We start from the raw sequence: 25,000 nt of genomic DNA on the forward strand, positions 1-25,000 counted from the left end.
TAGAATGATTCTGAAAAAGATGTGTCCTTGCTATTCCTCTTTTTGTTTGGTTGGTGAGAGGGTAAGAAAAGAAAGAGGCTAGTTAGAACATAATCTGTTATAGGCATCTGTGAAATTATGGCTGCTTTCTCTGTATTCAGACCATATGAGAGATCACTCCCAGGGAGAGTAGTTCCTGAGATTTTCTTCCATTTCAAAGCAGAACCATTCATGAACCATCACTGGAACTACATTCCATAGTTTAAAGAATTGACATAGGAAGAAAATCAACCAGTTGATATTATCTCAGTAATAGATGCAAACAATAATGAATCATGCTAACAAATTTAATCTGTAGTATAGTTTTCTCATTGCTTTCTCCCTATCCAGTGTTCACATCTTAACAGAGCTGCTGATCAAAAGAAATGGTATTTCAACTTGCAGATACCCAGTGTTTCCACCTAAGCGGTGATGTGAAAATTTCACACTGTACTACTGTGGTTTCTTTAATAGTCTCACTTGGCTGGAACTCTTGAGGTGAAGAACCAGTCTTATTTATCATTGATTTTTCCTTTTTTAGTTAAGACTCCCTGTTGAGTATGATTCTCAGACTCAGTTTCAGCTATATTAACAACTTTATCCAGACTTGTGTCTGCCTTTAACTATTTTTTACTCTAGTGTATGGTTTCACTCTTGGCAATTATTTAAATTTATGCATATTCTCTCTTTACTAATTCTCACTTTTCTGAAACTGTCATTTAGAAGTTATTAGCTATAAAGTATAAAATGAATTTATGTGTAGATGAGATTCTAGATTTTTTGTCTCTTCCCCTTTCAACACATACTGATAAGTTACAAAATGGCCTTGTAATAACCCATGAAAATCTCAGTAGTAACTGAATCACTGGAGAAGGCATTAAAGCTTTCTATCTTGTCCTAGACATTTCAGTATAACTTTGATTTTTATTTATTGGAAAGCATTGTTTTCATGAGGCAGTTACCTGCTTTCATAAAGGTGTTTATTTCCTCTCTCTAATGAATTTAACATTTGCTACTGCTGCAAACAATCAATATTGTATACTCTCCATTCCTACTCAGTAAATAGAATAGTTGTGGTCCATCCAGTGAGCTTTGGATCTTTTGGAGTCACATCAAGACCCAAATAAGTATTTGCAGCTTGTAAATATATTCTTACTATCTTATCATTTTCTACAAAGTTAGTGCCTATAAGCCAAGTACCTGCTTACAACTTTTCTTACAATTCCTTTTCTTTGAGCTCATTATTTCTTATACTTCAGGTAATTTGCTTTTAGGGCATTTGATAGCCTAAGTGGTCCTTTGTTTGTTTTATACTTCAGCTGTTTCAGTGTGTATAACACTTGCTGCAAGAATACCGAGCAGCTGAAGCAAAGCTTAGAATTGACCTATTACAGCAGCAGCATTGAAAGGTAATAGTACAGTAGCTCCCATTGAGAAGCCCTGACCTTCAGCAATTGTAAAGTTAATTGCCTGCAGATTTCTCATTTATATATGTGAATTAAGTAGCTCAGTAGTTACCTATTAGATGTTAACAAAATGGTTCATTTGTAGCCATTTAATAAATGATTTATTAAAGACTTGTTTTATTATGAAGTCTACTTTGGCATTGATAGTTCATTAGTTATGTTCCCATAGCTTTTACCTTGCAGTTCAGTAATGTTTTGCTAATTATTAATGTATGAAATTGCGTATTGAATTACCTCTTTATTAGTGCATTTTAAATTTAAATATCAAGATGTCCTGGGTTGCTTTAATATGAGATCTATTGCTACATCTTTTAAAAAATAGAATACTTAAACAGAAGTATTGTTTATTAAGCTATTATCCTTACTCGGTTTAGGTAGGGAAAGGCAAGAAGATCATACAAACACAAGGTCTGAGTCAACCTTGCCTGCAAGAAGTATAGGTAGCCTTCCACACACTGTGGCCTTGGTCACCATAGGAGTAGTTTTCCAGGTGAAAAAAGAGGGAACATAAATTGAAGACAGAAAAGTGAATGAAATTCTATTCAAGAGATTTAAGTATTGAAATGTAAAACATATATTCATAAAAATGTGAAACAAAGATAAAATCTCATCATACATTACTCAAAAATTGAACATTATAATTTGGGTTTACAAGACCATTCTCTCACACTGATGTAGAAGCCCCTTTATAAGAAATTTTGACATAAAGATTCAGAGATAGTTATTAAGATAAATGAAAGCAAAATCATGATTTCTTTATAAAACATTTATCTGTATTTGGAAGTCAGAGTGAAAGAGAGAGATCTTCCATCTTCTGATTCACTAACCATGTGGCCAAAATGGCCAAGCTGAAGCCAGGAGCCCAGAACTCTGTCCAGTTTCCCACTTGGGTGGCAGCAGCCCAAACACTTGGGCCGTCTTCCACTGCCTTCCCTGGCAGAAGCTGGATCTCTGTCTCTTTTTTTTTTTTTTTTTTAACTTTTATTTAATGAATATACGTTTCCAAAGTACGAATAATGGATTACTATGGCTTCCCCCCCATACCGTCCCTCCCACCCACAACCCTCCCCTTTCCCACTCCCTCTCCCCTTCCATTCACATCAAGATTCATTTTCGATTATCTTAATATACAGAAGATCAGCTTAGTATACATTAAGTAAGGATTTCAACAGTTTGCTCCCACACAGAAACATAAAGTGAAAAATAATAGATGATTTTTTTTAATGATGATGAAATCAGATCAGACCTATTGTCATGTTTAATCCCAGTGAGAGTCAAGTTGGGAGTTGATAGTTTCTTTTCTTTTCTTTCTTTTTTTTTTTTTTTTTTTTTTTTTTTTTTTTTTTTTTTTTTACAGAGGATCAGTTTAGTATGCATTAAGTAAAGATTTCAACAGTTTGCACCCCCATAGAAACACAAAGTGAAATATATTATTTGAGTACTCGTTATAGCATTAAATCTCAATGCACAGCACATTAAGGACAGAGATCCTACATGAGGAGTAAGTGCACAGTGACTCCTGTTGTTGACTTTACCAATTGACACTCCTGTCTATGGCATCAGTAATCTCCCTATGCTCCAGTCATGAGTTTCCAAGGCTATGGAAGCCCTTGAGTTCTCCGACTCTTATCTTGTTTAGACAAGGTCATAGTCAAAGTGGAGGTTCTCTCCTCCCTTCAGAGAAAGGTACCTCCTTCTTTGAAGACCTGTTCTTTCCACTGAGATCTCACTCACAGAGATCTTTTGCCAGAGTGTCTTGGCTTTCCATGCCTGAAATACTCTCATGGGCTTTTCAGCCAGATCTGAATGCGTTTAGGGCTGATTCTGAGGCCAGAGTGCTATTTAGGGCATCTGCCATTCTATGAGTCTGCTGAGTATCTCACTTCCCATGTTGGATCACTCTCCCCTTTATTTATTCTATCGGTTAGTGTTAGCAGGTACTAGACTTGCTTATGTGCTCCCTTTGACTCTTAGTCCTTTCATTATGATCAATTGCGAACTGAAATTGATCACTTGGACTAGTGAGATGGCATTGGTACATGCCACCTTGATGGGATTAAATTGGAGTCCCCTGGTATGTTTCTAACTCTACCATTTGGGGCAAGTCAGCTTGAGCATGTCCCAAATTATATATCTCTTCCCTCTCTTATTCCTACTCTTATGTTTAACAGGGATCACATTTCAGTTAAATTTCAACACTTAAGAATAACTGTGTATTAATTACAGAAATTTACTTGAAAGTCAGAGTTACACAAAGAGAGAAGGAGAGGTAGAGAGAGAGAGGTCTTCTCTCTGCTGGTTCACTCCCCAGATAGCCACATCGGCTGGGGCTGTGCCAGTCTGAAGCCAGGAGCCAGGAGCTTCTTCTGGGTCTCCCACATGGGTGCAGGGGCCCAAGCACTTGGGCCATCTTCTACTGCTTTCCCAGGCCATAGCAGAGAGCTGGATCGGAAGTGGAGCAGCCACGTCTCAAACCAGCGCCCATATGGGATGCCAGCACTTCAGCGGCAGCTTTACCCTCTACACCATAGCGCCAGCCCCATGGATGAGCTGGATCTTAAGCAGAGCACCTGGGACTGGAACAGAGCTCTTTTCTTTCCAAATAATAAGAAAAGCATTTATTGTGTATATAAGTAAATTTATAATACACTAATACATAAATAAATGTATATAATTTATTTGTATGTTTTGAATAGGCCAAGCATAAACTTAAACTGTGATTAATTTTACCAGAAAAAAATTTCTTGTTTTTTTTTTCTATTCTTGCCACTGAAGAGAAAGAAGGTGGGTCTTTGTAAATAGGAACTCCAAGTCCATTAATTTTTTGTTCTTGAAAGAAAAAAAAGACTTCTTCAGATAGTAATTAAATAGTAACTGTTCAATGCGTGAAACCTTTAGTTAACACTGAAGAGGTAAATGTTTGGAATGAATCAGTAGAAGTCTTCACAGATGCATTGTCTCCACATCAGTCAGAAGTTAAGTGCCTGTTTTATATAATGTAGTGAAAGTTTTAGGCATCATTTGTGCTTGAGGAAGAGATTTACAATAGAGTAGCACTGTTACTTTGTTTAACTGGAGTGAGCAGTTAAGACACCAACACAATAGGCATTAATCATTTGTGAAAAAAAAATCATTTGTCATAGACTTTCAGTGATTTTTAAAAGTGTAATTTCAATAAATTGCAAATACTGTGTATTCTCATAATCTTTGGTTTTGTATAACCAGTAATCTGTATAAATATACATATGGGGTCACCTTAATTTCCATGATCCCTAGGAAAGTGAATCCATAATTCTAACACGTTTCTAGTCATTTTTCTGTGAGTATGATCAAAGCAGAAGGTCGTCTGTGCCTTTACCCTGGTCATAGTTAATGGCTGTGATTTAATCAGTATCTTCTGAACGTGACCTCTTCACTTGGAAGCACCTCTCTGCCTGTTCCTCAGCAGCTGTTTTGTGGGACTTTAATTAGAAATCATTTTATCTCTCACTAATATTGCCTGGGAAAATACGTCTCAGTCCCCTTTACATAATATGTGTGTCTGCCTACATTAGAACATATGTACACATGGATCTTTTATCTGTATTCATTACTGCTATCTGTGACTTTTTATCTTTTTGTGAAATTAATTTTTGTTCAATTTTAAAATTAGGTTTTTCTCTGGACTCTCATATTGTGGTTTTGTCACCAATTGATATATGCCCTGTCTAAGATGATAACTTAGCTTTTCCTGCAATTCTTCATTTTTTTTTTTGACATACCTTTTCCCATTTTCTTTCTTTCTCCTTTAATTTCAAACCTCAGGTAAAGTATGTTTTCTGTTACACCACTCTCAGAACTTTCTTCTTAGCCTGTAGGCTTAAATTCTTGAACATGCAATCAGCCAACTAAGCTTAATAAATTCTATTTGATAACCTCCCTGATTCTGCCAGGACCCTCTTTGTGAGTTCTCAGCATCTTACCTCCTGTTTGGACCCTTGTAAGTGCTACTGCGGGGGCTTACCTTGTTCCAGGTGCAGCCTGCACAAGTACAGTGTTGCTGCTTTCTGGTCATGGAGTACTGGAAGATGCACTGGTTTGGGAGACAGCTGTCAGTTAAAAATCTCAGCATCCTACTGGCTGTGTAACCTTTGCCATGGTGCTCATACATTCTTAGCCTCTTTCACAAAATGGGATGGATAATCCTGCACAAGGATTTTATAAGGATTCATTGAAATATCATATGTAAAATTTCTTATACTATGTGTTTAAGAGAAAAAATGGTTAATTTATACTTTACAGTGGAAAATGACAACTGCTCAAGCAATAAACACTTGCTTAAGACAGTGACAGCTGCTAAGAGTTTCAGTTTTGGTTCAGTTTGTGAACAATTGGGTATATTTTGCAACTTTGGAGATATTTTATTAGTAAGCTTAGTCACTAAATCCTAAAGTTAGTTACAGTGACTTCCTGGAGGAGAAACACTGTGAGTTAAAAAATTTAGAGATCGAGATCAGGCATGTTAAATTTCACTTGGGACACCTGTTTCTCATATTCGGATGAGTAGTTCAAGTCTTGGTTCTACTTTTGGTTCTAGCTTCCTGCTAAAGTGTACCCTAGGAGGCAGTTGATGATGGGTCAAGTACTTGGGTCCCTGCCACCCATGGGAGAGACCTGGATTGAGTTCTGTGCTCCTGGCTTCAGCCTGGCCCAAGCCTGGCTGTTGGGGATATTTGGAGAATGAGCCAGTGAGTGGAATATCTTTCTATCTCTCTCTCCCTTTCAAATAAAGTAGAAAAAATGGGAAAAAATACCTTTTAAAGAAAGGATTTATTTTTGAAAATATAGCATTGATAAGATGGGGAAGAAATTAACTGAGGTGGTGGGAGCGTAGTAGTAATTCATAAAACCAAGCTTGAATGCATGAGTTCCTCTGTTACCAGATACTACTAAAGTTTTACAGTAGGCCAAGATGAAAAATTCAGTTCTATTATAGAGGACCTAGAAATATGATGACTGCTTTTGACAAAAATGTACTGTATTCTAGAAAAAATCTTGGAAATCAAATTAATCTTAAAAATCATCTAATAGTTCCTTCTTTTTAAATTTTTTATAAAGATTTACTTACTTGTTCATTTGAAAAATACTGAGAGAGAGAGATATCTTCCATCTCCTATTCATTCCTCAAATGGCCACAATAGTGGGGCCAGGCCAGGCTGAAGCCAGGAACCCAGAATTCCATGTGGCACCTAAATGGGGTGCCGGTGATCCATACAGCAGCCCAACCCACTGTACCACAACACCGGCCCATAATATTGCCTTCTTTTTTGAAATTTGGGAATCTGCCTTCAGTCATATGACTAGTTAGGGGCAACACTCAGTCTGATCTCAGGTCCCAAATTCTAAATGACCTTTTTTCTAGGAATGATACCAGAATTTGTTTTTTTATGACAGAAGAAAAGAAACTCAACCCCAAAATATATGTATTTCATACATTTTAAATGCTACACTTGTATCATTTTGTGCATAAATTTGTGCATCTTATGCATCTATAAATGAAAAATTGAAAGGATGCAATAAGCATTTTTACAGTTTGATTGTACTTCCCTTAATTCATCTAAAATTTAAGCATTAAACATAATGTATAATTATTAAACATATGTGAACTTTATGCATATATTCATTATGCTGTGAACATTTTTCAGTCCTATCTAAATTTTCAAGATCATGACACAGCTCATTCCAGAATATGTGAAAATCTTGAAGCACATACAAACTTCCAAACTAGGCAAAAGGTCAGGTGTTACCGTCAGCTCCTGTACTGGGTGGAATTCTCACCCTTCTCTCCCATGACTTATTTGCCATTGGTGACTTTCCAGCAGGAGAGCTGAGTGTGGCCTTCACTGTCACCAGTGTACTCAAGACTGTGAAAATGTCATGTCAGTGCAGCTTTCAAGACAGAGAAATAAAAGTTTGAATACTTCCTATGACTGGTTTTAACTCTGTAGGAGTGAAGGTACATTCCTCAAGTGGGAACTATATAAGTTTGGAGCCAGAAAACCTGGTTTTCCCTCCATATAACCTTTAGCAAGTTGATTAAGTCTTAATTTTTCTTATCTTTAAACAAGTAGATTTTTTGGAAAAGATTGATTTATTTATGTGAAAGGCAGAGTTACAGAGAGACAGAAGCAGAGAGAGAGAGAGAGGTCTTCCATTCACTGGTTCACTCCCCAGATGGCAGCACCAGCCAGAGCTGAGCCAATCCGAAGTTGGGAGCCTAAGAGCTTCTTCTGGGACTCCCATGCAGATGCAAGGGCTCAAGCAGTAGGGCCCCTTCTGCTGCTTTACTGGGCTATAGCAGAGAGCAGAGAGTTAGATCAGAAGTGGGAATTCGAACCAGCACCCATATGGGATGCTGGCCCTGTAGGCAGCAGCTTTTCCTGCTACACCACAGTGCCCACAATTAGATTTATAACATACACACATACTGCAGGAGTTTTGTGAAATTTAAATTCAATTATGTTTTGGTAGGATACATGTTAAGTAGGGGCTCAATAAACTTTATTCAAAACCCTTTCCATTCTTCAGACTGATGTTTTCTGTATTATTTAATCATCTACTACTTGTTGGCTACCACATAGACATCAGCTTAGTGATTAGGTGGGAGACCCTCAGCACAGTGATTCTCTTATTCTCCATAAACTTTCACTGGTATCTGAACTTGTTCTCTTTATCTAGCTCAGGACTTTACTGGCCAACAGTAATTAATAGAATTAATAATTAAATAGATTAACTTCTTGTCCAAATAGCATATAATAACTTTAAGATGTTCTTTGTTATTTCCATTTTAATTTAACATTTTTAGTATGTAATAACTACTAACAATCAGTGTCATTGATATATTAAAATATGTAAGAAAATAACTAATATCGCTGCATATTTTGATGCCATGGCTATACCATTAAACTAATAGAAAATGTAACAAAGACTGTTAAACTATTTTTAGCCTTCTTAATAATGGTAAAAATAAATATTATATATTTAATCTAGTTGTTCAGTTCTTACCATTCCCAAATCAAAACCATTACATGATTTGGTGCTTGACTATAGATATGCTCAGTTAAAACTAGTCACTGTGGAAGTATGTTGCTTCAGGGTGTAGCTGTATACATTTCACAGAGCTGTGGTTGTACTCGGGATTTAGGTAAGACCCTCACTTACTTGAGACTGTGGAAAGGCAGTATAAAAGATGGTGAAGACGTAGTGGAATGCTCCCCGTCACCTTAACAGTGTAGAATTTTACCTCTCAGTCCTCAGAGATTAGTTAACACATGACATTGCACTACGAACGTGTTTTCCTATTTAGTATAATTACAAATTGATACAGCAGCAGTTGCTGAAATGTATGCCTACTAAGATTCATATTATTATAGTTTTTATGTAAAATATTAAAATAGTTTTTGTCTCGAACCATTTTTTGTACAATTACTAATAGCGCATATTAATTCAGGTTGCAGCAGTGAAATGTATCTTGTTTATAAGCTTTTCATTTAGACACTTTTCTTGCTGGGATCACCTCCTAGTGTGAAAGTTGTCCAAAGATAATAGCACATCAATTCCAAAGTGTAATAGATTTGAGACCCCAACATGCTATCAGCATGAAGAAGCCGTTTATCAGTCTCACTAACTCACTGTGTCACAGTGAGAATTAGTACATATTTGTTCTTTTGTTTTCACATCAAAAGATATTTCAATTCTAATGTTGATTGCTTACTTGGGGGGCGTGTTTAATTTTCTTACTTAAAGTATATTTTAATACATATTAAAATTTTATGTAATTATAAAAATACACTATAATTGGGCATCTAAAATATTCCTTTTATTGCATCTTATGTATAGTATATGACTTACTGTAAGATATTTATAATTAAATTGGTAGTGATGATTCTATCAGAAACAAATGAATCAATTCATTTTGAACTCTGCCCAAATTTTTGAAAATTCGCACACATAGGCACATTTTTGGGATCAGCCTCTTTCAAAATGAACAGAAATTAGATGACCAAAATACAAAGAGAAAAATAATAAATTTTAGTGTATCATTGACTCACTACTATTATGCTTTATTATTTCTACCATTTCATGTTTGTTTATTTTTATTTTTTTTTATTTATTTGATAGAGTTAGATATTGAGAGAGAGAGACTGAGAGAAAGGTCTTCCTTCCGTTGGTTCACCCCCCAAATGGCTGCTGCAGCCGGCACACTGCGCCAATCTGAAACCAGGAGCCAGGTGCTTCTCCTGGCTTCTCCCATGGGGTGCAGGGCCCAAGCACTTGGGCCATCCTACACTGCACTCCCAGGCCACAGCAGAGAGCTGGCCTGGAAGAGGGGCAACCAGGACTACAACCGGGCGCCCATATCCATTTCATGTTTGTAACCAAGCCTTGAGAAGAGCCTTTTCAGCTTTTAGATCCTGCTTGCTAATTTTTATTCTTAGTTACATCTTTTGTCAGGTACTATCCTACTTCACTGGTTATTGAAGAATGTGGTTAAACATTAGATTTTCTAATACCTTTTAACTTTTCTCTCACCAGTTAAATACTCTTTTGGTTCCTTTGCTCACATTTTCAAGTAAGTTTTGTTTAAGTTTTATTTATTTACTTGCAAGGCAGATTGATAGAGAAAGAGAGGCAGAGACAGATTTTTCATCTGCTGGTTCAGTTTGCAAATGTCTGCAAAGGCATAGCTGGGCAGGCCGAAGGCAGGATCCAGGAACTCCAGCGGGTCTCCCAGCCGGGTGCAGGGGTCCAAGCACTTGGGTCATCTTGTACTGCTGTCCCAAGTGCATTAGCAGGGAGCTAAATCAGAAGTGGAGGAAGTGGGACTTGAAGCCACACCCACAATGCAGGCGTTGCAGGCAGCAGCTTAACCTGCTGCACCACAACACTGGCTCCCATGTTTTCAAACAATTCTGGGGGTATGGCAACATTTGCTGTGTAACTGTAGTAAGAATGCAGAGCGGGATTTTTTTTTCCATTTATGTTGGTGTTCTGCTCTCCTGTACCACAGTAGGAGAGTTTGTTTCTCGTCCTGTTGTTTCACAGAACAGGAGCTACTCCTGCCGCCACCTTCGCCAGAGCCTGTAGTGTCGGTCATGCGGCCAGCAGTGGGCATGTCGCCTTGGTTGCCAGTGCTCTTTCCTCATCAGTTTCAAAAATGGGGGAAAGTTAGGGAGAAGGCACATTGTGCAGGACATAATTTTTTATTTCATTTTCTTCTTCTCAAAATAACATATATAAAGGGGTAGGGAGATTATTAGTGAGCGTGTCTAGAACTGAGCTTTCTGGAAGAGTATGTTCTAGTAGACAGAAGGATTTGCGGTAGCCATTTCTTCTTTGATATATTAATTAGATATACTTGCTTAGATATAACTGCTGTACCAAATGCCCTGCCTTCATTGTTATTTTCTAAAGCACATCATTTTATTTTTTTTAAGAGTTATGTATTTATTTGAAAAGCAAAGTGACACAGAGAGAGATGGACAGACAGACAAATCTTCCATCATCTGGCTCACTCCCCACATGGCCACAAAGGCCCGAGCTAGTCCAGGTGGAAGCCAGGATGCCAGAACCCCATCCATATCTCCCTCATGGGTGGCAGGGGCCCAAATCCTTGAACTTCCACTGCCTTCCCAAGGAGATTAGCAAGAAGGCTGATGGGAAGCAGAGCAGCTAGGACTCAGAGCAGTGCTCATATGGGATGCCAGTCACCCAGGGGGTAGTTTAGCCCACTGCACCACAGTGCCAGCCCCAAAAGCACATTATTTAAGTAAACAGATTTTTTTTTCAGCCTTTTAACCAGTTTCAAACACAATGCTAAATATACACTTAGCAAATAAAATAGTTGGCTTTGGAGCTTGAAGTTGAAACTTTGGTTCTAAGAATTCTGAAGACTATAATAAGCATACGTTTTAAGTGAAGTAGTTAATATCATCTTTCAAGTACATCCTCACTTTCAAATTTATACTGACAAATATTTTTAGCTTATTTGCTTTCTGTAGTATTTTAATAAGTAATTAAATGAGTGATAACAGGCAGTACAGAAAATTAAGCACTATAACAATTAAATGTTCTATATATTAAAATATTTTTAAAGAATATGATCTTAAAATGAGTTCTAGACAAACCATTTATTGTTTTCACATCATCATATGACTAAAACTATTTTGAACTCAGTAGTTAATTTTAACCTTCATATATTTCCAGGTAAATTTAATCCACAAGTGTGGGATTCATTTGCTTTAGATCTGAAAATGTCATTTTGGAAAAGTCGTTTGATGTTGAGGAAATCTTGTGAGACATTTAATAAGCCTCTTAAATCCAGAAAGTTATATTTTGCCAGAGGGAAAAGGAACCCATACCTTAAAATTTCTTTAGCTCTTAAGTGAGAACTTTGGATATTGAAAAGGTTGTAAATGTAGCCAAATATAGCCCATCTTTCCTCTGATTGGCACATTGTCTTTGAAATCAGGGCATCTAGTTTGAAGAAAACAGTCCATATTTTGCCAGCTTTTTAGTGATTTGCCTGCAAACATTAGTAGGAAGCAAGAAATCACGACTTTTACTTGAGTTCTCATTTATTTTAACAAATTACTTTTTGTCCAACAAAGAGAGAAAGCCAAGGAAGAAAGCCTCAACACTTCCTCTGCAGTAGTGCCTTCCTCCCTCTATGATGTAACAGATATCATGTACAAAAGAAATATTTTTCTACGTGTTTTTAATAAGGTCTCAACTGTGCCTTATGGAAAGAAGTTGAACACTAACTACTATGTTCTTTTTATTCTATCCATTGCTTTGTTTGTTAATCTCTAAAAAAGATTTTCAACACTGTACAAAACATTGAAGAAAGCACGATTTTTTAACGAAGATAACCACTTATAAAGCTAACAAAAATTTCATTCAATAGTTGCACACTTTCTTTTTGACTTTTATTTTTTGTCCTAATCTCCCATGGAGGAAATGAGTCAACCATATTGAGTAACACATTTCCAGGAATGCCTTTCAGTAGGGACTGTATAATTTCCCACTTATTAAACCATGTACTTAAAATTAAAGGAATAACATGATTATATTAATCCCTGAACAAAAGACTAGTACTAACTCGTTTTTTTCTTAGTAACTTTTCTATGCTTACAACATATATAACTTATTTTTGTATATTTTTAAAGATTTGTTTTTTATTTATTTGAAAGAGTTACAGAGAGAGAAGGAGAGAGAGACAGAGATATCTTTCATAATCTGGCTCAATCGCCAAACAGACGCAATGGCTGGGGCTGGGCCTGTCCGAAGCCAGGAACCTGGAGCTTCTTCCTGGTCTCCCACGAGGGTACAGGAGCCCACATGCTTGAGCCATCTTCTGCTGTTTTGGCAGGGAGCTGGATTGGAAGTGGTGCATCCCGAACTCAAACCTGTCCCCATATAGGAGGCTGGCATCACAGGCAGAGGCTTAAACAGCTGCATCACAGTGTCAGCCCCTAATTTTGTATTTGATGTTAGGACTTTATAAATATGCATTGTTGCATTTATAATATATGTAATATATTATAGAAGGCACATTTAAAGTTATATGAAAAATTTGATTATCTTGCTACTGAAAATCTAATGATAGTAAATTTTTTTTATTATTATTATTTGACAGGTAGAGTTATAGACAGTGAGAGAGAGACAGAGAGAAAGGTCTTCCTTCCGTTGGTTCACTCCCCAAATGGATGCCGGTGCTGCGCCAATCTGAAGCCAGGAGCCAGGTGCTTCTTAATTTAAAGATAGTGCATTTTTTGGTTGTTATTTTGAGAGTTGAAAATGAAGAGATACTAAGGAACAAAATATATCTGCTTAGAGATGCAGTAAAAAGAAGTAAAACGAACTATAAGAAGTTGTTCTAAGTGGCCTGAATTAAGAGTAGACAGAAATGGGGGCCAGCGCCACAGCTCACTAGGCTAATCCTCCGCCTGGGGTGCCGGCACCTCAGGTTCTAGTTCCGGTTGGGGAGCCAGATTCTGTCCCGGTTGTTCCTCTTCCAGCCCAGCTCTCTGCTGTGGTCTGGAAGGTAGTGGAGGATGGCCCAAGTGCTTGGGCCCTGCACCCGCATGGGAGACCAGGAGGAAGCGCCTGGCTCCTGGCTTTGGATCTGCGTAGCACCGGCTGTAGCGGCCATTTGGGGGGTGAACCAACGGAAGGAAGACCTTCCTCTCTGTCTCTCTCTCTCTCACTGTCTAACTCTGTCAAAAATTTAAAAAAGACAGAAATGAAGACTCGAAATACAGAAGTAATTGGGTAGACTGTACAGGTTCACTGTATAAGACACGACATTTCATTTGAGGGTAGAAGAAAATTGACATGGAAATGTTACTTTGGCCTCTTCTTTTTCTGACAAGTAGAGTATGAAAACGCGGCAGGAAGGAAACCCAGAGAGAGGGCGGAAGGACTGCAGTGAAGGGGAGAATGCAGGATTCCCTGACAGGCTGGCTCCCGGGTGAGGTGGAGGGGACAGGAAAGAGCAGTAATTCAAAAGAACCCCAAGTCCATCAGGTAGAGAGACCTACAGGATGGAGTTACTAAGCAGTGACCAAGAAAGAGGAAATGAGGACAGCAAGAAAGATGAAGAAAATCCGTCTTTGTCCTTACTGACTTCAAATTTGTGACATGACCCGTAGATAGATACATCATGGAACTGGTTAAAAATATAAGCCAGCGCAGAGGGTGGACATTGGAATGAAAAGGTTGGTCGGAGGGCAGATCAACAAAGAAACAGGTCTTCTGCCTTAAAGGACAAAAGAACAGCCATTAGTTGTGCTTGCCATAGAGGAATCCCTTCCATGTATGTGTGAGCTGTTGCTCAGCCTCACAAGTTAATGAGGCAGTGCCGTTGCACAGTTCTCGTCTCCTTGTTGTTGTTGTTGTTAAATAGAATCCCCCTCAAGATTCCGAAGCCACAAAGCAACTGTTAGTGTTCAGTGACCTTCTGCACCAGCCGTCTTTGGGGCTTTGAAATTGATTTTCCTCATCTCAGTCTCTGATAGTCTCTCTTCAAGTGTGCCTCTCTAGTTCATCACCGGAGTGAAAACAGCGGCACAAATAGCTGAGGAGCTGGAGGCAGGCATCACGCAGGGCGCCGTCGGAAACATCAGAACAGAATCAGCCCGCGCCTGTGTGCTCTGTGTTGAAAAGGAGCCGCTGCCGCTGCGGCCTCATTGCTGAATACAATGGGGAATATTCTCACAGGATTCACTTTTTTCATTGCCAAATATGGTCCAAGAAGTAAAGAAAATTTCTGCCTTTATTCTTCAAACCTCATGTGGCTGCCAGGTCAGACCTATATGTTTTTGATAGTAATTTTTGCAGAATTTTTTATACACAAGAAGCAAATTCCCCAAGCCGCATGACCTGCCAGAGAGTCACAGGATGGGAGAGACCCATGTCATGCAGAAACGGCTATCTCATAGAGAATTAGGTGACAGAATCATTTTCCCTGAGGGAAAGTCCTTGTGTGCTTTCTTAAAGCTGAATTTCAATATTCACTTACCTATTCACTCACTGGCTGGCGAGTTCAAAACATGAAGTGCCACACATTTTCTCAGGTTTTATATTTTATGTACAGTGATGCTCAGGACGTTGTTGTCCTTGGAAGGGAAGCACATGCCCAAAATGAAGAGTGCTCTACCCAATCTGCACCCAGCGTTTCTCTGCTACAGAAAATGTGTTGACAGAGACTATACCTACCATGTCTAAAAGGTTTTTACATGAATTTCTTACCATATCTATTTTGAGGCCTACTGTACCTAAAGCAATCACAAATGATACCATTTTTAAAGGATATATTTATTTATTTTAAAGGCAGAGAGAGAGATCTTCCGTCTGCTTGTTCACTTTCCAGTGTCTGCTAAGGCCTGGCTGGGCCGGACCAAAGCCAGGAGCCAGGAGCTTCTTCTGGGTCTCCCACGTGGGTGCATGGGCCCAAGCCCTTGAGCCATCTTACACTGTTTTCTCAGGCCATTAGCAGGGAGCCAGATCGGAAATATAGCAGCCAGAACTTAAACCAGTGTGTGCATGGGATGCAGGCACTGCAGGTATAGACTTAACCTTCTATGCCTCAGCACCAGCCCCAGTACCATTGATTTCCAATATATCAGTTTAAACAATCTGCACAAATTCATGCTTTGTTTACATACTGGAGAGCCATTTGAACATACTAGAGAGCAGTAATTTTAAAATAGGATGCCCTGGAAACTTGGCTCTTCTCTCAGTGTTTGTGTTTCTATATTTATTAAGCACATATAGCGCCCAAGCCCTAATCTGATATTCTCCTGATAAGGGTGGTCATTCGGAAGAGAAACAAATGTTGTACTTCTAAAATTCAAAGTCAGTGATCAGAACAGTTCAGTTTAATTCTGGTCTATCTTGTAACAACAAAAGTAAATTCATATATTAAATAAATTAGAAACTGTCTCAAGCTAAATAGACTTTCAGTTTTACTAATATTGATGATTGATACATTGTAAAATATTACATATTTGTTTTCAGCAGTGTCAGAGTTGCATTTTCCTATAAGAAAAAAATAATAATTTCATAGCAGTTCAAGAATAATTCTTTTAAAAAAATCTGTTGATTGATTTGAAAAGCAAGGGGAGAGAGAGAGAGAGGGACAATGTCCTCAGTGGCCCAGGGCTGGGCCAGGCTGAACCCACAAGCCAGGAACGCCATCTGGGTCTCCCATAAGGACAGCAGGAACCAAGCACCCAGACCATGTATCACTGCTTTTGGTAGAAGAGCAACTAGGACTCTGACTGGCACCCCAATATTGGATGCTGGTTTTGGGAGCAGTGGTTTAACTCATTGTACTGCAACACCAGCAACAAAGCCAAATGCTTTAAAAGAGTTCCTCACCAGCATCACCTATCACCTCATGTGTTGATAGCTCCAGTTTTGAAAATTGAGACAGGGATCTCTAATTTGAAGTCAGCATCTATCAAACTCATTGTTTCACACATGATAGAGGTTTACTCATTTTTAGTATTGATCACGATCTTTAGGGGCCATAGACATAGCTCAGAATCCCATTTCCCATTGAGATAATGCCTTCAACTGCTTTGAATAAAGCTGTAATATGTTTTCCAGGGATGCTTTTTCATTTTGGTCCCTGTAAATTCCCACTTGTAATTATGCATTTTTATTGTATATATTTTGACACAATGGCATCATTCTATTTATTTTACATGTATTTATTAAGCAACCAGGATATACCAGAAACTTTTGAAGTCCTAGAAGTATGGAAGTGAGACTTTGTGAATTTGTAGACTAGTGGGAAAAGACAAATAATAGATTTGAGGTTTTTTAAAATTTATTTATTTATTTGAAAGCCAGAGTTAGAGGCAGAAAGAGACAGAGGTTTCCCATCTACTGGTTCACTCCTCAAATGGCCACAACGCTGGAGCTGGTCCAATCTGAAGCCAGGAGCTTCTTCCGGTCTCCCATGCAGGTGCAGGAGCCCAAGGACTTGGGCCATTTTCCATGCTTTCCCAGGCTGTAGCAGAGAGCTGGATCAGAAGTGGAGCAACCAGGACTTGAACGGCACCCATATATGATGATGGAACTGCAGGCAGTGACTTTACCCACTATGCCACAGTGCTGGCCCCCAAATAATAGATTTGTATAGTGGGTATATCTTTCTTATTCTACCAACATATAAGAATTTTTAATATTGAAACTTAATTTAAAATTTAATAATTAATTTTAAGCCCTCATTCCAAGAAACTCAAGAAATTTTAGGCTCCTCCCACTATTACATTAGTCCTCTTACATGACACCTTGTGTAATAGTTGCTACTCATGTTGCTTATTTCTGTGTGCATAGTTTTGTCAAGTAACTCTGCTGTTTCTGTACCCTCAACAGTGACATGGAAATAGTAGGAAGAGTCTCGGGTTTCTATTTTTTATTTTTATTTTAGTTTTTACTAATTTGTACTAATTCTTGCTCCCTCCCCAGGATGCTGCCCATAAATTGGCAGGAAGGTTTCTCTGCTTGAACCCACCGATCTCTCTGCTCCCCTCTGGCTCTCTGCCTGCTCCCAGCCTGAAGATATTCTCCTAGTGTGGAGGGAAACCCTTTGTTTTTCCTCCCACTAGCTTCTTCCCATATATTAGCACAGGCAAGTGTGTTATATTCCAGTTCACTGCAGTTCACTCCGCAGTCCAGGCTTTAGAAAACCAGCACAAGACCCCTGGCCGTTTCTACTTTTCATCTTATCTCAGAGAAGTGAGGCAGACCAAACACACACAGAAAGGGAGAAAATGTGAGGGAGAAAAACTACAAAGACATTTCATTATTTCAAAAATGGAACCTACCATGCAAGCAAACAAATAGCAATATAATAACGGATGTAATGAGCTCTTTGAAGAAAGATGTGATGTGATCTGATGGGGAGTGAAGGGAGCAGGGCTTTGGGTTGGGCAGTCGGGGTAACTTCTGGGCTGGGAGTTGGAGGATGAAGGATGGCAGTACTTACTGGCATTTGTCCTGCACTGTGTTATGGTGATCACGTAATGAAATAACAGGACCTGGCCCCTAGTATGCACTCAGGACGTGACAGTTCCCATGCTTGTCATTGTGAGCTGACAGAACAGATAGCTGTCTCAAGTCATAGTGATGGCAGGAGGGGTTTTCAGAGATGAGTGACGAAAAGCTGATATCTGTACAGCAAAGTTGCTCCCCAGTCATAGGTAACATCCACCTGCTTCCTTTTCTTGGCAAAGCAGATCATTTGGCCCTTTGAAAGGCATCATCTAGTCTATGTCAGGATGTCTTAGAATGGAACTTTTGGGAAGATAATAGTAGGGTCTCCATCCAACCTTCTCCCGAAGGTGTGCATATGCATCCTTAGAGTGTGTGTGGTTTTTTTTTTGTTTGTTTGTTTGTTTGTTTTTTAATCCTCTCCAGTGGTGTTGATGTTGAGGAAGGAGTCTGGGCTGCAGAGCCTCTTGCTCACTCTTTACATGATTAAAAAAAAATGGAGAATCTGGATCATGGGGCCAACTGCAGTGCATAGGCCAAATCTAGCCCTGCTGCTTGTCTTATGCTAAGAATGGTTTTTATATCATCAAATAATAACATAAAAAGATTTCATGACACAGGAAAGTTCCATGAAATTACAATTTCAATATCCTCAAGTAAAGTTTTACTTGGAACACAGTCCCAGTCACTTGGGCATGTCGGCTGCTTCTATGACATAAGAGCAGAGTTTGAAGGTATAGTGAGAAAAGCCTAAAATATTTACTCAGTGATCTTTCACAGAAAAATTTGCTCTTCCCTGATCTGTTTTTAAGCCTTTTTAAAAAATATTTTATTTATTTATTTATTTAAAAGGTGGAGTTACAGAGAGGCAGAGAGACAGAAAGAGAGAGAGAGAGGACTTCCATCCACTGGTTCACTCCCCAGATGGCCGCAATGGCCAGAGCTGCGCTGATCCGAAGCCAGGAACCAAAAGCCTTCTCAGGGTCTCCCATGTGGATTCAGGGGCCTAAGGACTTGGGCCATCTTCCACTGCCTTCCCAGGCCTTAGCAGAGAGCTGGATCGGAAGTGGAGCAGCCGGGACTCAAATAGGCACCCAAGTGGGATGCCAGCACTGCAGGCAGCGGCTTTACTCGCTGCGTCACAGCGCCAACCCCATGTTCCCAGATCTTAATGGCTGCTATTTGGCATGAGGCAGTCCATTTTCCCATCTGGGCCACATGCCACCGTGTAGAACAGCCAGGATCAAATTTGTAAACCAAGGGATTCATTTTGTAGACACTGGTGTTAATGATGTTATACTTTTAACTAGAATTTAAAGACTTAAAAATACACCTTTAGAATTTTTTGTCTTTTTGGAGTTTCTGATATGTGTATTGGGGCAAAATAATGAACAGCCACTGCTTGTTGAGCATTTACCTGTGCTTGATACTAACATAAAGCTTTATTTGTATGACTTCACTGAAACGTCACTTAAAAAGCCTATTAAGGAGACAGCGTTGTGATGTCCATTTTATAAATGATGAAACCAGGATTCAGAAAATGAGAAACTTACCAAACAACATCTGCCTAATTATAGGTAATACCTGTATTTAAACCTGGACAATCTAGTTCCAGAATCCTCATTAATATTCATGCTGAATATGAATATTATAGAAGTACTAAAAAACGCTGCTCCAACATGTTTATTCAGCCTACAAAATTTTAAATTAATTTTATAGTTCAAAAATGAGCTCATAGTATAGTCGCTAATACACTTGTAGAAGTAGTGTAGACTTAGTATTTGCAGCTTTTGTATTTTTGTGGTTGACAAAGCATTTTTAGCTACAATGACTAATTTCAATCCTGTAGGATAAATGAGTCATCAGCTCCATAGTATAGATGGAAAAAACCCAAACCATTCTGAGGCTTTCTCGGATCATGTTACCAGGAAATCATTGGACAGGAACTTAAAAACTCACGTCTTTGAATTTCTAATCCAGAATTCTTTTTACTATACCTGTTTTGGACAAGTCTTCATGAGTTACCATATCTTTATACCAGCTACACTATTATTTCACTTACTAATTTTTTGAAGATTGACTCTTTATAACTTAAATATTTGCTTAGCCTTTCCTAAAATTATAATATTCATAAAATCAAGAGTTTGGTTCTGCTTTTATTTCTCAAGTAATTATGTGTAGTGCTTACCATGCTCATATTCCAAGCACGTTACAATGAATATTAAACTCATTTAAGACTCACACAACCCTGTGAGGTAGGTACCACCACTATCCTTGTTTTTCAGGTTAAAAATCTAAAATACAGATAGGCGTTAAGTAACTTGTCCTAGGACACACATCTAGGAAGTAGAAAGGCCAGGGTGAGATCTTGGCTGTCTAGCGTCCCAGTTTTGTCGTATTGACATAGCCTTGACTTGTTTGAGCTATCCCATCTTTCTCTAATACACATTGAAATTAAGTGAATGAGTATTAATCATTTTGCAGGAAGATCTTGCCACATAATGGTCGAATAGTCAAGAACACCTATAAGCTCCTAAATATGGAGGAGGAGACAGTCTTTTGGCTTCCCAGGGTGTGTTCGAAGGACACAAACTGAGAACGCTGTGTTGCAAGCATAAAGTAAATATAAACCATGAAACCCATTGAACTTTTTTTTTTTCAAATTTGGAGACTTTCATTGTTAACAGGAACCTTAAAATTGGTCACTTTTCCTAGAGAGTCCCTTTTATGGTGCTCTCGTCACGGCATCAATTTCTGCAGAATCATTTTTGAGGTTAGGGGCCATACAGGTTTTGGAGGCGGTTTGCTCCACTGTGGTGTAGCTCTGCTGTTAGAGGGTATTTCTGTATTTGATCTAAAACTCGCGTCTCTGTCCCCTTGATGTATTTAGATTTGGTTTTAGAAAGTGTTTTTAATTCCTTGCCTTCCCCAGCCCCCAGCAGATTTGCTTTCTTGATTATGTTTGACAAGAGCTAAAATAAAGTAGTTGGGATCCCTTGAGAGCTGGCCAGCTGCCTGTGGCCAAACCTGATAGTACTCATTAGTGGGCAGCAGCCTGGGATGCAGACGTTTCCATGGCCGTCCAGGACATAAACCGTTCTGCAGAACACTGGCATGATCATGCATAGTTGTGTTGCTATGAGTACGTGTTCTCATATGGTAGTAAGTACCCGTGTAGCTGTAAACTAACAAGACTGGTTTCTTAGGGGAATTGTGAAGATGCTGTTAAGGCAATTCAAGCGAAGTTCCAAAATGGTCTCTCTTGGGAAATGCTCTGATTAGAAGAACTTTATTGTCTTTCAAGATGCCTACTTGAAGGGATAGTACTCATTTGTATGCATACACCCTGCTGTATACATTTAAAAATCTTTTTCATTGGGGTCATTTTAAGAGTTGAATTGTCTGGACTAACTATTAATTTTTTTAAAATCGCATGAGACAAGACAGAGGAGAGTTAACGCATAGCTGTCTCTTCTATTTTAACATACCCGTACTCGTAGCTTATAATGATATTCTCTTCCACAGGCATTTCCTATTCAAAACAGGAACAGGGACGACGCCACTGTTCAGCACTGCAACCCCAGGATACACAATGGCATCTGGCTCTGTTTATTCGCCGCCTACTCGGCCACTGCCTAGAAACACCCTATCAAGAAGTGCTTTTAAATTCAAGAAGTCTTCAAAGTACTGTAGCTGGAAATGCACCGCGCTGTGTGCTGTAGGGGTCTCCGTGCTCCTGGCAGTGCTCCTGTCATATTTTATAGGTAAGAATTCTTTGGAGTTGGGTCATCTGTTAATCAGGGTGTTGTGTTGTCTTGTCTTGTTATTAGTTATATATATATTATATACATGTATATAAAACATATATACATGTTATATATATATATGTTATATATATGTCAGGAAGCATATTATGAGGCTACATTTTGTGGAGAAGGAGTCAGTAATCATACATTATAAAATCACAGAATGGTTTAAGTAATTGTCGGCAGATTTGGAAAAATAGGAGAGTTGTTCATTTCTGTCGAGGGGGGTATTTTCTTGGACACTGATCATAGTGTAGCTTCGTGTTTGGCTAGTCCTTGTGAAACATGGACAGCCTGTGATGCTTCATGTACACAAAGTTATGCATGCGCTTGCTGGACTGACGCTGGGCAGGAAGCCCCTTCAGCTCGTAGTCAACGGCTTCCAGCTAACTCGGCTATCTGAGTTCTAAGTGGGGCCATCATGTTTGCTCGGGAGCACTGCCCATATTGCTAGGTCTGTGAAACAGTGAAGGGACTTCATAGTCATTCACATGCATGGAATTTAGACCTTTTCTGATACAGTATTGATCATTCATTTTTATCTACTTACAACCCAAATAATAGAAACTTAAAAGTTATAAATATTCTGTTTATTCAACTGTTTCATAGCAAATGTGAGCATTCAAGCAACTGGAAATGGCTTTTTTAATGCCAGAAATGACCACATCCTCTTTTATCTGCATGTAAGCGTAGGAAAAGGCTACCTGGTGGATCTCTACTGAGATCAGTCACAGTCCATGTGGTTCACCTTAGGAGTGGCCAGGGACACATCCTCGAGTTTACAGGGGAGTTCATGATTCCTCCATGACATGCTATAACTGAGCGAGAGTTTACGGAGCTGTGTGTAGACTTGCACTATGCTTTCGCCATGAATCAGTATCTCCCATTAGCCGCAGCACTTCTTGCATAGACATTAGATACCTGGGAAGTGTGAAGTAAGCATTTGAGTCACAACGTTGGATGGGAAGACTGAATTGTAGAACATGTGGGAACTTGATCAGAGCAGTTACCTGACGCATTCCATTCTTCTTCTCATTCTTTGAGCTGGAAGGCATTGCTGATGATTCAGAGCCCTCTTCTCCATGGCACCTGGACACACCTGCGTAGCTTCGTCAGGGTGCTTCCTACAGCACCACACCCAGTCTCTACCTATCAGTCAGAGCAAAGCAGAAGGAGACCTTTCAGTCATTTCTTAAACTGTCAGCGTGCTCCTTATTTAGAAGGGATTGTCACTTGACCAAGGTTACAATCTAGGGGATCAGCACTTTGCTGTTTCAAAACTCTCGAGGGAAAAGGTAGAAATTAATTCTTACAGTAGTAGAAATTAATACTCAGAGACAGATTTCTAGTATGCAGTTGGAGAGTGTTCTAGCTATTAACAGAACCTGTTCTGGTTAGGTGTATAAATTATTTGTACTTGTCAGAAATGTGTGGCCAAAGATTTTAAGTAGTTCTGAAATGCACCAGTCATAAATATAATCAATAAATTAGGCATATGTGTTTGTAGGAGTTTTTTTTTTTTATAGTGTATACCAGATAGATACATAATTTGCAGGGCTGAAATTCAGTGTCAGGATGATTGATCAGGTGCCCTTTCTGACTTGTAAGTGCCTGTGTCTCTCTAGCTGCTAAATATTTTGAACAGAGGTTCTGTTGCCATTCAGTTTTATTTTTGATAATTTTACTATCAAGAAAACTCATATTTGGTGTGATAGTGAATCACAGTTAATTGTGAGACTTGTTCTCCTTCCAAAGATCCTTTGGTGAATATACCAGAGTATCATTCTTCTAAGTGAAAACTCAAATTTTTCCCTTTATATTGTCTGGGTTTTTTTTTTTTTTTTTCAGATTTGTTTGTTTGTTTATTTGTTTGAAAGACATCACAATAGAGAGATCTTCCATTGCTGGTTCACTTTCCAGATGCCACCAATAGCCATGTCTGAGCTCATCCAAAGCCAGGAGCCTGGAACTCTATCCAGGTCTCCCACATAGGTGGCAAAGATACATGCACTTGAGCAAAATCTGCTGGCTTCCCAGGCCCAGTAGCGGGAAACTGGATTGGAAGCTGAACAGCTAAGACTTGAACCTGTACCCTGATAGGGGATATAGATATCCCAAGTGGCAGATTAACCCACTGCACCACAATGCTGGCCCCTGATTGCCTGGTTTTATTGCTTAGTAGTAACCAAACTACTTTCTTCCTACTTGTTCCACTGTCATAAACTTTGCCTTTTATGTATATTTTCTTCTTGGAAGTTATTGCATAGGAAGTATACTTATGTACTCTGTTCACTTCAACAGATACTTACAGACATTTGTTTTGATCTAGTTATTGTGCTAGTAAGGAACTATAATCCCCAGCAAATTCTTTTATCATTAAAGAATTGTCTCTTCATTTTGTTGCTTTAATGAAGCACAGGTATGCTTAGAATTTTCACTGGCCTTCCTGCAGGTAAGGCACTAACACAGGGTCTTTTACAAATCATTAAAGAATTTCGTTTCCTCAACAGTTCTCATGATAAATTTTTTCGTGACTAAAGATGTTGCCATCATCCTTGAGAAGAAAGAATAGAGCACCTCTCTCACGAAGGTTGTCTTTTCCCATTAAGTGTGCATGTCACACAGAGACAGAGACAAGGGACACTGGCCTGTCCGGCCAGATCAGTGTGATAAAGCCGCAGTCAATCAGGAGGCCGATGTCACCAGGCTGATCTCCGCCTTTCGCAGAGGGGTAGCAGCCTGAAGCTTCTTTCCTTACCCACTTTTTCCACTCCCTTACTGGTCTTCCCTCATACTGACCTTTCATCTACAGTGAAAGCCTGATAAATAGGTTTTTAAAAAACAGCTTGAGAAATGATTTTGTCCTGGAATATTCTTTCTCACCTTAGAGTAAGATGAATAGATGTTATGAGAATGTGTCTTTAACAGGTCTCTTCACTAAGATAAAATTATCTCAGGACAAATGGGGTGAGAGAGGTTCTCTGGTTTGCTGTTTGCCTTTTCTTCTCCTATCAGAATTTCAGGGAGTAGAGAGAGGCCTAAGAAAAAAGCAAGAAGTACTTGCATCCCCACAGCACATTGGTAACCATTGTAAACATTTTGGTGTATATCCTTCCAGGTATTTTTTTCCATGCATATACACAGCTACACGTAAGACTTATTTAT

The 25,000-nt window shown here is 38.9% G+C and overlaps 1 protein-coding gene across 13 annotated transcripts in view; it reads left to right on the forward strand.

Annotated features, from left to right (window-relative positions):
* The window catches only part of TENM3 (teneurin transmembrane protein 3), a 651,480-nt gene that overhangs the window by 459,845 nt on the left and 166,635 nt on the right, over nt 1-25,000 (forward strand). For all 13 annotated transcript variants that reach the window (XM_070068313.2, XM_089325515.1, XM_070068315.2 and 10 more), the window contains one exon: nt 21,555-21,793. In XM_070068313.2, the coding sequence (XP_069924414.1) occupies nt 21,555-21,793 (239 nt within the window). The remainder of the gene's footprint in view (nt 1-21,554; nt 21,794-25,000) is intronic.

The sequence above is a fragment of the Oryctolagus cuniculus genome, chromosome 2 (assembly GCF_051225735.1).
Source record: "Oryctolagus cuniculus isolate XC-2025 breed Fujian yellow rabbit chromosome 2, ASM5122573v1, whole genome shotgun sequence".
NCBI classification, from domain to species: Eukaryota; Metazoa; Chordata; class Mammalia; order Lagomorpha; family Leporidae; genus Oryctolagus; species Oryctolagus cuniculus.